This window comes from Nyctereutes procyonoides, unplaced genomic scaffold (genome assembly GCF_905146905.1).
Source record: "Nyctereutes procyonoides isolate TBG_1078 unplaced genomic scaffold, NYPRO_anot_genome, whole genome shotgun sequence".
In the NCBI taxonomy this organism is placed as follows: Eukaryota; Metazoa; Chordata; class Mammalia; order Carnivora; family Canidae; genus Nyctereutes; species Nyctereutes procyonoides.
This window is the reverse complement of record NW_026575159.1, coordinates 20,399,434-20,416,453: the sequence shown is the minus strand read 5'-3', so window position 1 is coordinate 20,416,453 and position 17,020 is coordinate 20,399,434. Positions and strand designations below refer to the sequence as shown.

Here is a 17,020-nt window from a genome sequence, read left to right as displayed (position 1 = left end):
TTAACCTCTGGCATCCCTTTGCCTTCTCACCAGTCTACTGCCTGTTCATTCTTTCAAGTAGTGACTCTGGCCCTATCACAAATCTCCAGGAAGCATCTTATAACCCTGAGAAAATAAAGACCTCATGGGCCCCAGACCCATTTTAACAAAGAAAAGCCCTTGCCCTTTCCTAAATAACTTCTTTTCCCATCTTTGTAAACTCATTTCCTCGAGGGCCAAATTCTGTGAATCGGAATTGATGAAAAGGGAATAATAATAAAAAAAAAAAAAGAAAAAAAGGGAAAGAAAACACTCACCACTTCAGATTTGGCTCAATTATATATTTGCCAAGTATTTTATTTTTTCTAAAAACAATAGAAAAAATCAACTTTAAAAAGGAACATGTACTTAAATAAAAAAAATTATGGTTTATAATACATGGTTTGAATTTTTGTATAACTGCTATAAACGTTTTATTAAAGTTATTTACATTTCATGACCATATTTACACAGGAAAATGGGGTAAACTTTACGATTTTTTAAAAACAATTCTTAAATACAAATCTGTTAAAAGAAAGAAAAAAAAAAGATGGCAAGCATAAAAAAAAAGTTCTTTTTATGCCCAAAGTCCCATTTGAGGCAGTTTACATCGCGGCTAAACCTTTTCAATCCTAAGGCTCAGCCAAGGTTGTGAGGTTGCACTTAAACATGCATTTGAAACAAGTTCAGATATGAGGATCCCCTACAGTTCTGGCAGAAGGAACCTTTTTCCTTACTTTCCCTTAGTAACAAGTGAGAATTCATGACCGATTCCAGTTCCTCCCTCCAATAGGTGGACTTAGGCACCAGAGTTCCTTAGCTGTTCCAGTTTGTGTTTCAACTGTTCTCGTCGCTTCCGCAACAAGTCCTTTTCGGAAAGGAGCTTTTGCTCCTCGGCTTGGACGGACAGGATGTACGCGGTGGCTTTTTTAAGGATCACTACCTTGGGGGCCTTTTCATTGTTTTCCAACTCCGGGATCTGATCACGCAGGGCAAAGAAGCTCCGTTTCAGCTCGTTCCTCCTCTGGCGCTCCAAGACGTTGTGTGTTCGCCTCTTGTCATTCTCCTCCGTGTCCGAAGACCTGGGGCTGGCACATTTGCGGTTGTTGCTGATCTGTTTCAGGACTCTACCACTGTCCAACCTCGCCCTCTTGGCGGCGGGATAGTCCTTCCTGGTGGAGGGGGGTGCCGCGTAGTTGTGCTGATGGGTGGACACATGGCATCTCTTAAGGACCAGCGGGCTGTGAGGAGGTTTGCTGTGGCCTCCAGCAGAGGGGGACCCCGATTCGGACCTTTTGGCAGGGGGCTGCCTTTTTTCCACAGAAACAACATCAATTTCTTCTTCGTCCTCTTGTTCTTCCTCTTTAAGAAAGGAAAAAATAGAAGCCACCCGGTTAGCAACAGTGCCCTTCAAGCCACCAGTGACCAGATGAAATTAATGCTGTGTAACTCTGATTGCACCCGAAAGAGCCTGGGGAGCAGTTACCCCTGAAGAACAAGCTAGCCAATCGACCCTGCTCTTCTTCTTGCCATGAAGGCAGAGTCAAGAGAGGGAGAATGACAGCTGGGTTTATGGCACAGACAAGAAAATTACCATTCACCAGGATAAAACATTGATGCCAATTCTTACCTAAGACTTAATAAGGCTTTGGACACACCCAAGGTAAAGCACATTCCCAAGCACCTCCTATCTTTTAAGGGACTTTACCAAGAACCCTTCAGGTGTTGCAAATGATAGCTCCAAATCTCTTGGTATGACTTTAGCAACTCCCTCTTTTACTGGAAGTGCAAAAAGAAAAAAAAAATTCTTGTGGTTTTGCCAAAAGTTCTAGGGGTGGGGGAAGGAAATAAGTCCAATTTTGGCAAGGATTTACTTTTAAGAGTTCAAAACAGGCTGAACAGATCCCAGCTCCTCAGCCCATCCGCCCTTACAACACTTTCACTAGTTCACAGCAGCCGGAGGGGAGACTACTACTCTGCCTCTGGCCACTGCCCCGCTTCATTTTTTTTTTTTTTTTGTGGATCTCTACTCCTCGAAATCGCAGCAGCTCCTCAGAAGGGAAGAGGGAGGCAACTGATTCACTCTCCCAGAGATCAATCCTCTCTTAGCCTCCTCCCCACCGCCCTCCTTCACACACACCCTCACCGCCCACCCCGGGGGCAATTAAAATGCTTTAAGAAAAGTAAAAGGGAGTGGATTGAGTTGCAAGATAAGCCAGCAGATTTAAGAAAAAAAAAAAAAACAAACAAATGAAATTCCTAAGGGGAGGGAGGGAGAGGAGGGGGCCGGCTGTCTTGGAAGGGGATGCAGAGGGGAACCCTAAAAAAAGCCCAGTGTTCCGGGGTGAGGAGCTCCCTAGACCCTTTCTGACCTAACGTTCCCCTTCCTAAAGCTGAGAAGGGAGAAAAGGCTGGGGTCAACTGAGGTGGCCCGCTGAGCAGCTGCAGGAGAGAGACCCAGCCAGCCGCCCCTTTTGACAGGCCCCGAGGGGTCCGGCTCACCCGAGTCGCTGCTGGTGGTGGGCGGTGTCTCCTCGTGCAGCGCCAGGGGCTCGGGGCTGGCCCGGGGGGAGGACTCGGCCGAGGAGAGCAGAGAGTCCGAGGACGGGGAGAAGGCGGCCGAGTCGGGGGAGGCGCAGGGCTTGGGCGAGCTGCTGTCATTGAGCGGGTAGGGGAAGACCACGGAGGGGTCGATGCACTCGGAGGCGGCGGCGCTCAGGTCCTGCAGGTACAGGCTGGAGGTGGAGCAGCCGCCGGGCCCGCGGGCGGGGCTCGGGCTGCCGCTGTCTTTGCGCGCAGCCTGGTAGGAGGCCAGCTTCTCGGAGACGAGCTTGGCGGCGGCCGAGAAGCCGCTCCACATGCAGTCCTGGATGATGATGTTTTTGATGAAGGTCTCGTCGTCCGGGTCGCAGATGAAGCTCTGGTTCACCATGTCTCCTCCCAGCAGCTCGGTCACCATCTCCAACTGGTCGGCCGTGGAGAAGCTGCCGCCGCCGCCGTCATCGTCCCCCCGGGGGGAGAAGGACGCGACCGCAACGTAGGAGGGCGAGCAGAGCCCGGAGCGGCGGCTCGGGGACAGCGGCGGGGTGGGCAGCAGCTCGAATTTCTTCCAGATATCCTCGCTGGGCGCCGGCGGCTGCAGCTCGCTCTGCTGCTGCTGCTGGTAGAAGTTCTCCTCCTCGTCGCAGTAGAAATACGGCTGCACCGAGTCGTAGTCGAGGTCATAGTTCCTATTGGCGAAGCTGACGTTGAGAGGCATCGCGGCAGCCTGCGGAGGTGGGGGGAGGAGGGGGCACACAAAGGGAGGGGGCGATCTTGAGTTACGGGGCTCCGGGGGGGGGTGGCTGCAGCCCCGCGCGGCGCGCGCCCCGCTGCCCGAGCGCTCCCCTCCAGAGGGGGGCCCTCGCGCCCACCCCGGGGGCCCCCCCTACTATCCAAGACGCACACTCGGTGCAGCAGCTCCGGAGCGCTAGCCCGGGAGCCCGCCCCGCTGCAGAGCCCTCGCGATCCGCTCCGGCCTCCTTAAGCGCTTGGCCCGGAGAGGCTGGCGGCGGGGCTCGCGATCCGCCAAAGCCAAAGGCGCAAAGTTTTGCGCCACCTGAAGGAGAAGGCGAGAGGCGCCGCGGCGGGAGCGGCTGCGCTCGGCCCCCTCCCGTGCGGGGCCCCTCCGCGCCGCGCCCGTTCCCACTCGCGCCCTCGCCGCGCTCCTTCCCCCCGCGGGCGCCGCCGCCCCTCCCCTCCCCTCGCCGGCGCCCCCCCCCCCCGCCTCTGCCGGCTCTTCTGGGTGTCTCTCGCCGGCTGGTGGGGCGAGCCCAGCCGCCGGCCCTAACACTTCCCCCCATAAATAAAAGGGGGGTGTTGGATAATACCAGGGGCACCTCCCTCCGGCACCCAATCCGGCGACGCAACTGCGCCAGGGCCCCTGCTGCGATTCCGCGCCCGGAGCCGGGCGTCCTCCCTACACCCGCCGAGGGGAGCAGCTGTTCTGGAAAAGCCCTGAGCCCCGCTCCTTGCCGTCACTCCGCATCTCAGGGGGGCACGGGGACACCGCGGGCGGCGGGCGAGCCGAGGCTGGGTGCGGAGATTTGCTCCCGTCCCCCCCTCCCCTTCCCCGCCCCAGCCCCTGATTCCAGGAGAATCGGACACATCCCTGCCCAGCGTCCCCTTCCCGGGTCCCTGCGCCTCCCCAACACCCAGTCCCGACCAGCGCCTCGGAAGCCCAAGATCTCTAATTTTAGGATTCTTTAGAAACAAAAAAAAAGCCAAATGCCAACTTCTTTAAAAGGAGCAGGGGGTGAATGGGAAACGCCGCGGGGACCGGCGGGCGGGACGCGCCGCAGTGTCTGCCTCCGGCTGTCAGAAATGCGGTAAAGATGAAATTTAAATGCCCTTTCGGAGACGCGGAAAAGTCCGCGGCTGCGGAGCTCTCGGGCTCACACAAGCGATTTGTAATTCTTACTCCCAGGAGCTCAGGATGCACAGGCTGTCTGCCCACCGCGGAGCACGGCCACCCCCACCCACCCCCACCCCCCCAGTCACAGCAAAAGCAATTAGTGCAATAAAGCAGGAATGTCCAACTGGTCCGGGGGCAGCCTCAATAATCCATAAGCAAAAAAAAAAAAAAAAAAAAAAAAAGGCGAGTTTTAAAAACGCACCCGTCGTCCTCCTCCCCTCCGCTCTTGACAAGCCACCCTACCACCCCATCCCGTTCTGCTTCGTCCTCACCCCACCCCGAGCCGCCCACCAACTACTCGGGAGAGGAGGAGAGTGTCAATAGCGCAGGAATGGCAGGCACGACATCCCGGTTGGGGCAGTCGACCTCGACTCGTCGCGGCATGGCATGAAGCCTGGGCAGGGGAGGAGGGTAAAAAAAAAAAAAAAAAAATAATAATAATAAAAAGGAAAAAGGCAGATCGGGTGCTTACCGGGTTTTCCACTCTCCGGAGGAGATCCAGCGTCCAAAATGCGGCGGGGAGCGCCTTTCAGGGCAGCCGGGCGCGGGCGGCGGCGGGGAGAAGTGTCTTCCCAAATAGGCGAAGGGGTAGAGCCTCTGCGCGTCCGGAGAGTCGCGTTCTCCTCGCTCTCGGGTGGTTGTAAGTTCCAAAAAGGGGAGGAGAGGGGGAGCCAAGTGTCCGCCCGCGGCGGCGGGCAAAGTTCCGTGGGAGCGGCGGGGGGTCGCGCGCCCCGCGGGCGGGGGCTCGGAGGCGGAGAGGCCCCCCTGTGACTCCGGGTCTCCCTTCCCCGGGGCGCCCGGAGCGCCCCTCGCCTCGCTCTCCGCTCGCTCTGCTCTTCCACCCGGGCGGACGCGCCCGCTCGCTCCCTCTGTCTCTCGCAGGGATTATTACAGCGAGTCGGAGAAGCCCAGAAAACCAGCGTTTATATTGCTGAGCACGATCCCTCCCCTCTGTTCTCTTTTTTCCCGCCAAGCCTCTGAATAGCCCTGCCCTTCCCGAGGCCGGCGGGGAGCCAGGCGGCGGCCGGGGCGCGGCGGCTGCAGCTCGGAGACGCGCGGCTCGGGGGTCCTCTGCCCCGCGGACCCTCGCCTATAAAGGGCCGGTGGGCGGGGATTCGCGAGAGTGGATCTTTTTTCTCTTCCCCTCCACCCGCCCCCCCGCCCCCCGCGCCCGCCCTCCGCTTTGGGAACCGAGGAGGGGCGACTGTGCGGAGGGAGGGCCGGGGCCGGGGCCGGGGCCGGGGGCGGAGTGGGGGGGGGGTGCGGGGAGGAGACTCGGCCCTTGCTGCTTGGCACTGGGGCGCGCCGAGCCCTCGCATGTAAACAGTCAGAGCGCAGCGGCATGAATTAACTGCGCGCGCCTACCATTTTCTTTTTTGCTCCCTCTCCAGCCCTCTCCCTCTCCCCGCGGCCCCTCTGGCGCGGCGCTCGCCCTGCGTGCTTAAACCATCGCAGGCGGGACAGCTGAGCCTTGCTCCGCGGGACACGCCGCGTACCCACTCGCCCCGCGCCACGCACGGCCCGGGCGGACGCGCGCCTCCCCGGGGCTGGGGGACCTCTGGGCGGCGTTTGGAAAAATCAGTCCAGTGAAGACGGGAGGGAAGCCGGGGGTATTTATGGGCGCGCGCCCTGAGTGTGCGGGGTGTCAGTGGCGATGGGGATACATGATAAGAGGCATTAGGAGGAAGCCGATGCCGGGAATATTAAAATAACTCAGCAACCCACTGCCACGTATGCTTGGAGAGCGCGTTGTGAATAAACACGCATTGCATTTGTTGGCGGCGTTTTGCCTTATTTGCGTACCGCGACCTATTGCGATTGGGTACCTTCCACCCCATGAATGCCTCAATTTGCTGCCTAAGCCGCAGACGCCCTCGCTCCCGCCCCTCCCACGCAGACCTATAGTGGGGTCAGCGGGAGCCTGCTGCTCCCCCCACCCCACCCCACCCACCCCACCAAGACGCGCTAATCCCCGGGATCGTTCCTGCGTGTTCCGGAACTGGAGTCAGGGAGGAGCGCGTTGGCTGGTGCGCGCGGCAGGGGACCCTCCCCCGCCCACTTTCTGCACCCGCATCCCACCCCCCACGCCTCTCCCTCGGAGTTCCCAATTCCGCAGCCAGGCTTCAGAAAAGACACAAATCCTCTTTGCGCCCCGTGGCGCCGGTTTGCACCAGTCTGGGGTTCCCAGGTTTAGGGGAAATCAGAGGCGCTAGACGAGAGAATTTTGGGGAGGGGGGGTGCAAGCCTCGGGGCTGGAGTCTCCAGGAAGGGTGGGAGGAAGAGGCGAGCTTGAGGACCCGGCCCTGGGAGTTTGCGGAGATCCTGGGGAAGAAGAGACCGTTAACTCTTTCCTTCTCTGGCAAACCGGGACATTTACTTCCTCTCCGGGTCTTCTTTCCACTTTATCATTGGAATCCAGATCATGCACACAAAAAGAATTGCATCGATTCTGATCAAACTGGAGGAGCCAAATGTGACTTCCGTGCCTTTTTTTTTTTCCTGGCGGGGTCTTGTTACCCATTAAACACTGGCCAAATTTCAAGCACTAATTCCTTCGTTCACTAATTTTTTTTTCCTGAACACCATAGTGAAAGTGCTTATGTATAATCCGCGTACATCTATATACATTTCTTGTACACATCAACCCAAAATGTTGCTCAACACGACGTAGGATTTATTCGCTCCCTACGTGAATCTATATTTAATATAGAACGCATATTCCCTCGGGATTTGCTCTTACGCTTTACACTGGGGCATTAAAAACAAAGGCAATCTTCCCAACCTTGGTCCCTCACCCCAACGCATTTTAAGTAAACTTTTCCTCTCCGCACCCCCCAGCCCCCAATCCCAAACAGAAGAAAATTCGGGGAGAGGGGTGGGTAGGAGGGCTTGCATAGCGTGTTTGAGATAAATTATTACCCGTTGAGTTTGCAGCTCAGCGTTCAATTGTTAAATGAGTAGTAACTTCCTCCAAATCAAGCGCACAGCGCAGTTCGGCTCTAAGGGCTGCAAATTACTCCGGCCTCCAGGCCTCTGCCGCAAATGCGGAGAGCGGCCAATCCCTAGGCAAGGTTTTGCTGCAAAGCGTCTTTCCCTCCCGCCCCCTCCCCGGGCTGCACCCGCTCTGGTGTTTGCGAAAGTAAAGTAAGTGTGCCCTCTACTGGCAGCCGAGATCGCCGCGTCCGGATGCCAAGGAAGGGGGGAGGTTGGTGGGGGCTGGGGCGTCCGGAGCGCAGGGTTTCCTGCAGGGCGAAGGATGGGGCGGGTCCTTAAAACGAGTTTCCAGCTCCCTCCTTTACCGACTCCTTCGGGCTGGCTGCAAAGGAGAGGAAGGAAGAGAAATTGCTGGAAAGAAAAGTGGCTGGGAGGCGGCTATTGGACCGCATAGGCAGGGGTGAAAACCATTCCATCACCCCTTATTAACGATGAATATCACCCTACGGAGAACTGATGCTATTTATAGAAAACACGGAATAATTAACAAGCAAAGACACGAACACTGTGAAGGAGCAAAACAAGCTTTAGTCCGCACGTCTTAGAAACCCATCATCTCCTAACCATCAAGTTGTAGAGCAGGACGTTGGATTCCTATGGGGGGTGGGGGTGGGGGGAGGAGAGGAGGCGAGGCACAGTGGAAGGGGAGGGGTATTTGTGTTTTGTTATTATTAAAAAGATCCCCCCCTTTCCCCCCTGAAAACAGGGCTGGTGAACAATAGCTAGATATTCTGATAGTGACGGGGTGGTGGTGGTGGGGTAGGGCATTTGAGATTCCACTGGAAAACAGTGTTCAAAAGTTTTCATACTGAAGCAACTGGTAAGTAAATGTGAAGGGAATTTACACTGCGTGTTTAGCGGGAGTGAATATTTCAGGTAGTCTCTTTATATTGAGAAGGATGCATGGCAGTGTCTGGTCACCTAGTGTATCCTCAGGAAATTTGGCAACAGGAGATCCTTCCTGCAAGAGGCCTCTTAGGGTGGTTTCCCAGGAATCTGGCACTTTGGGCTTTGCTCTGCTGGAGGCTAACTGACTCCACTCCCCAGGACACACAAAAACAAAAACAACAAAACCCCAAACCACCCAACCTAATTAAACAACAACAGCAAAAGTAGGTTTAGCTTGACCTACAGGATAGTTTTTGAAAGCTATGAAAGATGGCAGATATGCCCTGTCTTACTGTCTGACTACTGAATTATGCCAGCCTGGTGTGGGACTGTTGAGGATGTGTGAACCCCAGGCAGATAGGCTGTTTGTGGGTTCAGGACTCAACATCACTCTCCCCCAAGCTGGTGACATCACCTCGGGTGTTACTTTCAAGTAACAGCTTGGAGTTGTTTTGTGCCTCCAAACCGAGTAGGGGCCATCCCGTTTTATGGCCAAGGAAACAGAAAATCGAATCTCCACCAGGTTAAGGGACTTCATTGTCTTTTAGTAATTCTTAAGAATCACTTGACCTAGAGTAGACATTTGCTGGGTGGAACATGGCTGGGGAGATGAAAAAGAATGCTATCTTTGCAGATGACCAAAGGGGTGCGTGCTCATTGTGAAAGAAAAATTGCAAAATAAAAATAAATATAAAAATAAAATAAATAAAACAAAAAATAAAAATAAGGGAGTAAGAGAACAGAATGAGTTTGTAATCCTGATCACCCAGAGATAGCTGTTGGGATTTATATTTTTAAGGGCACTTGTTTAAGGGACAACTTTGGTCTTTCTACTTCCTTTTGGAAGTCGGTTGAAGGTGTCTGTTGACCAGGCACCCCTGGTTTGCTGGTCTAGGGACACTCTAAGGCTGTGTCTCTCCTTTTTTAGGGTGTTGTTGGGGTTTCAAGAAGAGGTGGGTCTCCAGAACGGCAGCTCTGTTGTCCACCCGCCCCGCCCCCCCCCCCCCCCCCCCCCGCCCGGGGTTGGGACTCCAGGTAAACAGTCCAGTGAGATTGCCTCCTGGGAGAGAACACTGTGTCACTGCAGAGAACATTCTTCCCTCCAGGAGGGTACACATAAGAATCATTAATTCTCACAAACACATATTCTCACGATGACTTTGTCACTGCTACTTTTAGGCTTAGGGAAAAAAGGAAGGTGTGCAGAAAGAATGAGCAATTTGATCCAACTTTCTCCCCTCTTTCAAGAGATACAGAATGTGTGACTTACAAAACACCAGTGCCCACCTCTCCTCTTCTTTGAATATATCTTCCCCTACCCGTCAAAAAGTTTCCTACCAAGTGAGCTGATTTTTGACAGTTAAGAGCAGTGACTAATACAGATAGAAACTGGACCCCGGTGATCCAACCAGCTCCAACTCGGGGGTGAGACAGAAAACCCCCCAGGAAGGCTGGGTTGTAATTTCAAAACCCCTCGAAGTCATGTGGGACCTGTCAAGGAGGGAGCGGGGAGGGGGGAATGATCAATCTGTATCTCCTGCAGAAAGGTCATTTTGAAAGAAGGGCCATGAGATTCAAACCCACGGTGGCCAGAGAATATTAAAGGATGGGAAAGCCTCACCAGTATTTCCTGTGCCAACCATGTGTCCCAGTGAGAGGAACACTGGGAAGCTCTTCAGCAGACGAGCAGATGAAATCTGGCCAATCATTCATTCGTAGGAATGATAACAAAAAAGGCAGTGAAGAAAATCTTGGTGCATTTTTAAAAATGCATGTTTTTAAAATGTTGTCTCCCTCGCCCCACCCCTATGCTGCAGGACTTAAAGCGACAGAGAAGAGGAAAAAGAAAATAGATGATTTTAACTTAAAACCCTAGAGGCTACATGCCCTGTGTCACATTGAGTGTATTTGGTTGCTCTCTTACCTACTGACTTCAGATCCTGGCGGAGGGTCTTGGGCTGGACCCAGTAAACCTGAGTCTCCTCTCCAGCTTGGCTTTCTTTTATTCCTGGTCCTCCGAGAGCTTGCCTCCCTTTGTCAGGCTGCTGGAGTAGACAAATGGTTCCTTTGTTTAGCCTCTTCAAAGGCTCGGTTTATTGTTCCGTAAGTGCCAACCCCGAGCCAATCTCAGGAGTCTCTACACTTTGTCGCTCACTTGGCCCCCCTTTGCTGTGGTCCTTTTGGGCGACATCTGGCCCCAGGATGGACCGTAACTGGGTTGGAGGTGAAGGCGATTGCAAAGGACACCTCACCCCAGGGGAGATTTTGGGTTTTTCATCTCTGACCTTCATTTGGAAGTCAGTAGGGAATAGGAACCTGTTCCTTTTATGGGCTCATAGAGGTCCCAAACCAAGGCTTCTGGCTTTCTGTGGGTAGCTCACCTTTGATTGTCATCCATTTGAAGGAACTTTCTTTGAAGGTACCTAGTAACCTCTAATCACCAAATCTCTGATCTCGCCCATTTTCCTTCTCACCTTTGCTGCTCTAAAGGGAAACTGATGACTTTTGGAAATGATTACTCTTTCGATTCTCAGAAAATGATGATTCTTCACTGGAGGTGATTTTGCCCCCCCAGAGGGGATATTTGGCAAGGTCTGGAGACATTTTGAGTTGTTACAGCTCAACAAGGGGATGGGGCTTACTTCTGAATGTCTTCTGATGCCCAGGACAGCCCCACTACAGAAAGGTGTGGGGGCCGGTGTGTCAGGTTGAGGATCCCTGGCATGACTCCACATTGTGCTGAGGTCATTTCCACCTTGCCACCTGGTTCTTCCCTTTGCCCTTGCTGGTGCTCTTCCTCCTACATGTAGCTACATGTAGCTGCCGGAATCATCTTGCCTGGACTCCTAATAGTTCCTAGCCCAACACTCTATTTATCCTTGCACGCCGACTTATTCTTTTCTGCATTTGAAAGTCTTCAGTGGTTTTCCATGGCACCAAACGGGGCTCCACATCGTGGGCTCGGCATTCCAGGCTCTCCTGCACCTGCTCCCACCTTCTCTTACCCTTCTTCCCACCAACCCTGCACCGCAGAGAAACAGGTTATTATTATTATTATTTTAATAAATTAATTTTTATTGGTGTTCAATTTACCAACATACAGAATAACACCCAGTGCTCATCCCATCAAGTGTCCCCCTCAGTGCCCGTCACCCATTCACCCCCACCTCCCGCCCTCCTCCCCTTCCACCACCCCTAGTTCGTTTCCCAGAGTTAGGAGTCTTTATGTTCTGTCTCCCTTTCTTATATTTCACACATTTCTTCTCCCTTCCCTTATATTCCCTTTCACTATTATTTATATTCCCCAAATGAATGAGAACATATAATGAAACAGGTTATTTATAGTGACAGACAAATGCCCACCTCAACACCTTTGTTCAGACAGTTTTTCTAGCCTTACTGCCTCTTTTTGATTTTTCTAAGAATGACCTTTCCTTGAGGACCCAGAGAAAGTTCTGTATTCTCTGTGGCATCTCCCTTTACTACCCCAGCCTATGACCACCTTACAGAATCATCAGTTTGGAGCTGGAAGCAGTTTTGGAGAACATCTAGTTAAGTTGTTTGGAAACGCAGAAGTTTGTTCTCAGAGTGGGATGAAGGGGATGCCTGGCTAAAAGGGGCTCAATGTGGCCTTTGCTAAAATCAGAGAGAGGCCATTTTTTTCTCCTCTATGAGGGTGCAAATGTTACCAGTTGGGAATCAAATCTGGCCCAAAGTGAGTGATCAGTTAATCCTTTTTTTTATTTTTTTTTAAATTTTTTATTTGTTCTTGAGAGACACAGAGATTGAGGCAGAGGCAAAGGCACAGGAAGAAGTAGGCTCCCCGCGGGGAGCCTGATGAGGGACTTGATCCCAGACGCCGGGATGATGACCTGAGCCAGAGGGAGACGCTCAACCACTGAGCCACCCAGGCGTCCCAGTTAATCCTTTTATTTTATTTATTTATTTATTTATTTTTTAATTTAATTTAATTTAATTTAATTTAATTTAATTTAATTTTATTTTATTATTTTTCCAGTTAATCCTTTTAGAGAGAATGGATGCACACTCACGTGTCACTGGGTAAGAAATCTACCAAGTAGACTTTTTCAATTACTTTTTTGCTATACAAGAATCTAGTATCTGAGCAGAGGCTGGGGAATCAGCTTGCCTGGGGACCTATTCTGTGCCCTTGCTGAATCTGACAAGTCACATGACCTCCCCTAACCTCATTCTGCTCATCTGTAAAATGGGGCTCACCCTAACCGTAGCACCTATCTTATTGGAAATGCTGTAAGAACTGAACGAGCTAGTGCATGGAGTACAGAGCCTTGTGCCTGGTCTGTACTTGGTGAATTTTAACAGTTGTTAGTATGGATCCTTGTCTTAGCAGAGAATTATTTATTGAGCCATTTTAAGTTTAATGCATCACTATTTCATGGTGTTCCACAGACTGCATAACATCTATATCTTCTATGACTTCATCAGGCATGAAAAATGGCAGACTAATATCAGTTTATCTTTGGACGGAGGAGAAAGTGAGGTCTGGCATCACAAAGAGATTATGATGTTTGGTGACTAATTTCTAACCCACCTGTCTCCTGTCTCCAGCTCCTACAGGACTGCTAGTCCAAGCGTGTGCCATTTTATGGACCTGTTCATCTGGAAAGAGCAAAATTCTGGAGGCTCTGGAAGGCAGAATTATGCATTGTTCCTATTTAATACAAACCAAGGCATTGTGTTAGCAGTTCCCTCCTTCGACTGAATTCCTCTACAGTCCAGGGGCTGACCACCAGGGACTAGTCCTGGGAGACCCAGAGCACAAAGGAGTATCTGGGTCCCTGGCTCACTAAGGCTTGTGCTGAGATCTGCATCTGCTTTCATACCCTGGTGAGCTGGATTGAACACTGGAAAAACTTTTCCTTCAAAGCATAAAGCAGCATCCAGATTTAGAAATTCTGACTTCTAGCCCATGTTTCTCTCTATCAGATTTTAGTTTAAGGGTTGCTAACTCCAATGCTTACAGGGGCCGAGCAGGGAATGTAAATTAGGCACACAATAGGGAGTGGTGGGGACTGTGCCAAACTGCCCAACATCTGCCTGTGTGAGGCTGGCAGCTGCTTTTCAACAACCTTATGGTCAACCCTGTCAGTATGGGTCTTCTACCTTCCCAGGGAAGGTGGAAATGCAGCTTTTAAAATGTTGGCAACTAATTTTAAGAATCATACATAGAAACAAAACATGCCTGTGAGCTAGATTCAGCCCTCTGGCTGCCAGTCTGAGATCTTTGCTTTTAAGTTTTAGTAATCCAGCTGATAATCCAGCTGATATGTCTTCTTCTAGGAGTTTTTTTTTTTTTTCTGATGATTTCCCCCTTCCCTTGATGGTCTTAACCATCTCGTTCTTTTGTGATAGGGAATTAACAGTTTGCTGCTTTGGTGGGTTTTCATGTCTGACTCCTTGACCAGAACCTTCTGGGGTCAGGGCAGATTGTGCCTTGTTCACATTTGTATCTGCTAAGAAAGCCAATATATTGCACTACTGTGGGGCTGCCATTCACAGAGCATGTGGTCTACAGGGTCTATCTAGCATGGTGCCTGGTGCGTGATAGCCCCTCCACAAACAGAAGGAGCTTCCAAGGAGAAGCCTACCCAGTCCAACCCAGTTTTATTCCAAAGAGAGAGAAAAGCTTTGAGAATTCCTCCTCTCTTCATTTCTGCTGACAGACACACCTTGTATGCATGTGACCCGTGAGATCCCGAGATGGTTGGAGGGAGGGGAATGAGGACAGGAGCCAGCCCAGATAAGTAGATTGGACTCACTAACCAGAACACAAAAGCAATACAAGAAAAACCAAACCAATGTTCACAACAGCTTTAAATACCACCCCTTGTAAGGTCTCTTTCCTCCCAATTTTACAAACCCACCCAGAGGAAAATCCTACCAGAATTGAAGAAAGGAGGGAGGTATGGAAACCTGGCTATAAGTGCCAGGCCAGGAGAAGCCCACGGTGTCAGAGTGTCCCTATGGAAAGTGATGATCCTTTACAGGGTCATAACATCAACGTAGCCGGCAGTGATCAACATTTTTCACAGAGGTGGGCCAGCACAGAAAATAGCAAGGCCACTGAAGAATATTACTAAGTATGGCTTCACGAATCCTCTCTCTCCTTCAGTTTCTCTGTGTTTCTGTGTATGAACTTGGTCACGCTGCACGCTGCATCATCTCTAGCTGTGAGTTAACAATGTTAGCCAGTCACTGTGAGCGCTCCTTAAATCTCCGCAGTGACACTATGAGGTGTAGATTGGTATTCCGTTTTATAGATGGGAAAAGGGAGGTGTTACAAAGACTTGCTCAGATTCACACAGAAAGTGGTAGAGATGGGATCCAGCGCCAAGTCCTTCTGATTCCACAGCATCAGCCGAATCTGCTTTGCTATCAGGTTCAGGAGACACTGGGACCAGGCACTTGTTATTTCTCGGCGGCGGCTGCTGCTGCTGCTGCTGCTGCTGCTGACCAGGGCAAGTTTCCTGTGGGAAATGCTGGAGGAGTCAAATAGAGCACTTTACCTCTTACTGCTACCCCTTCCCTGGCGCATAATGGCAAAGACATTTGAGGGTCAGAGAGAACATGAGTGTCAGGACAATGAAGGCATATAAATGGACGAGTCCTTGCCCTCCAAAGAGCTTGGTAAAGTGCGCGCGCACACACACACACACACACACACTCTCTCTCTCTGCCTCAAAAATTCTGTAAGGCAGGTTAGCAACATTTTTGCTTGCGCAGCAGACTTTTGCGTTGGTGAGGGGATGAGGGCAGAGGAAGGGCAGTGGTGATGCACAGGAGAGAGAACGCAGCCTGGCAATCCTCTAAGCCCTGGAAGGCCTATGCGTCCCTGTTAGTTTAGGTTCAAACTCTGTCACTGACTTTGGATGCGGGGCCTTGGAACAATTGCTTCACCGAAATGAGCCTAAGTTTCTCCAGTTTCTGTAGAAAGTGGTGATAACCGCCCCTTAGGATTATCCTGAAGGTTCAATGGGATCGGGCACCCTCAGAAATGATAGCTGCTCTGTTGTTAAGATGAGCAGTATTTTTTCTCAGAGCTTCCCATTTCTTTATTTTCTCAGATTGCGACGCTATGGACTACCTCAGGGCCTTGTTCAAGGGATGGGTGAGGGGATGCGTGTGAAGTTCCAAGCTGTGTGCCTTAGCTGGCGTCTTGGCGGGCATCTAGGTGTGGTAGGCCTTATGAGTGGGGGTGAAGCCCAGGCTGTGCCTCTGCTCCTGTAACCAGGTGGTCGCTGCACCCAGCTGCCAGTCTACGATGTGAAGCGATGTAAAGCCAGTCTACAGGGCTCCTCCCTGTGCCCCTTGGTCCATACGTACCAGGAACCTCCGTGCCTTTGGCAATCCTTGCCTGCTGTCCGTGGCCCATCTTGGAATTATCACCCTCGCTCTGTCTCTGCAGAGAGGGATGGGGGGAAGGGAGCAGACGTTGGATACTGGCCAGGGAACTTCACAGGCCCAACAAAGAATTTCTTAAAAGGGTTGATTTGGTAAGAGACAGAGGGGAATTCCGTGAATAAATAATAATTTATTCAAGGAATGCCATCTGCTTCCCTGTTAAAGCATTAGTGCATAATCACAGGCTCATTTCCCTTCCCTTCCATGCCCTTTACCTTTCAACCCCTTAAATAATCATATTGACACCTCTCCAGCTGACTGGGTGGGAGGAGAGGCATGGGGTGCCCAGCTTGGATGCTGGCTATAGACAGTTTGCCATAAAACTGAAATAATTAATTTTAATGCATTAGGGGATTAAACACTACATAAGAACATATTGAAGTTCTGGCCAGTATATCTGAATGTTGCACTGGAAATTAATAAAAACTGGCTTCACTGGAGACATTCAATGGTAAATTAAATTTGGTCTTGGAACAAAGACTCTGTTATAGGGTTCCCTAATTAGATTAGGAATCAAAACTGGTGTGCCCCAAGCCCTCTCCATGCCATCCTACCCTTACTCTGGCATCTACGAGAATGTTTTGGAACTCTGGAAGTCTGTATGAATTCTTCTGTCTCTCTTTGCAACATGAGTGAATTCTGGTGGAGGCGGTGAGGTGGAGGCTCAGGGATCATTTTAGGAATCATGCTAACGTGCTTCAAGCAGAGAGAGCAAACCGGCTTGAGGACCAACACGTGCCTGCTGATATGTTGGCTCAGATGCAGATTTTGACCTTCTCCACATTTATGACATTTTAAAATAGGTGCCAACACTCAAAAGTCAATAGATTTCACATAAAAGTCTGAATTTCTGCTTCCCTTGAGAAGCCGGCCTTGCTAATCTCGAGCTTGCCTTCTCACGTGGAACAGTCACTGCTTCAGAAGAGCCTTGAGCTTTGCAGCTTCAGTTTCTCCCACTCCTGAGGCTGAGCCCGTTCTATTTACTCACAGCCCCTCTCTGGCTCCTGCTGGGCCTCGCCAGCCTTTGAGTGTGTCATCTCTGATTTAGAAAGTTTCCTGGTCTATCTATAGCTCTGATTACAGGGAAATATTTCATCTTTAAAAAGGAGGTATGTAAGGAACATTTAGTAAATAATAAGGATACTAGCTAATAGGAAGCACACACACTATGTGGCCATATGCCTTGTCCCTATTTTTTGATATTTTTTGATTGAAATAAAATTC

At 51.1% G+C, this 17,020-nt stretch overlaps 1 protein-coding gene across 1 annotated transcript; it reads right to left on the bottom strand.

Annotated features, from left to right (window-relative positions):
* Positions 1–331: 331 nt before the first annotated feature.
* Positions 332–5,560, bottom strand: MYC (MYC proto-oncogene, bHLH transcription factor). The gene is made up of 3 exons (XM_055314420.1): positions 4,944–5,560; positions 2,521–3,286; positions 332–1,380 (listed from the first exon to the last, which is right to left on the bottom strand). The coding sequence occupies exons 2-3, from the start codon at positions 3,275–3,277 to the stop codon at positions 818–820; spliced, it is 1,320 nt and encodes a 439-aa protein (XP_055170395.1). The 5' UTR covers positions 3,278–3,286; positions 4,944–5,560; the 3' UTR covers positions 332–817.
* Positions 5,561–17,020: the final 11,460 nt, after the last annotated feature.

What these genes read in the sequence shown, in the direction of transcription:
- MYC (XM_055314420.1), bottom strand. Translation starts at nt 3,277, where the DNA reads ATGCCTCTCAACGTCAGCTTCGCCAATAGGAACTATGACCTCGACTAC. An exon ending in CACCACCAGCAGCGACTCGG is followed by an intron (nt 1,381 to 2,520) that starts GTGAGCCGGACC and finishes CCTTTCTTAAAG; the next exon opens with AGGAAGAACAAGAGGACGAA.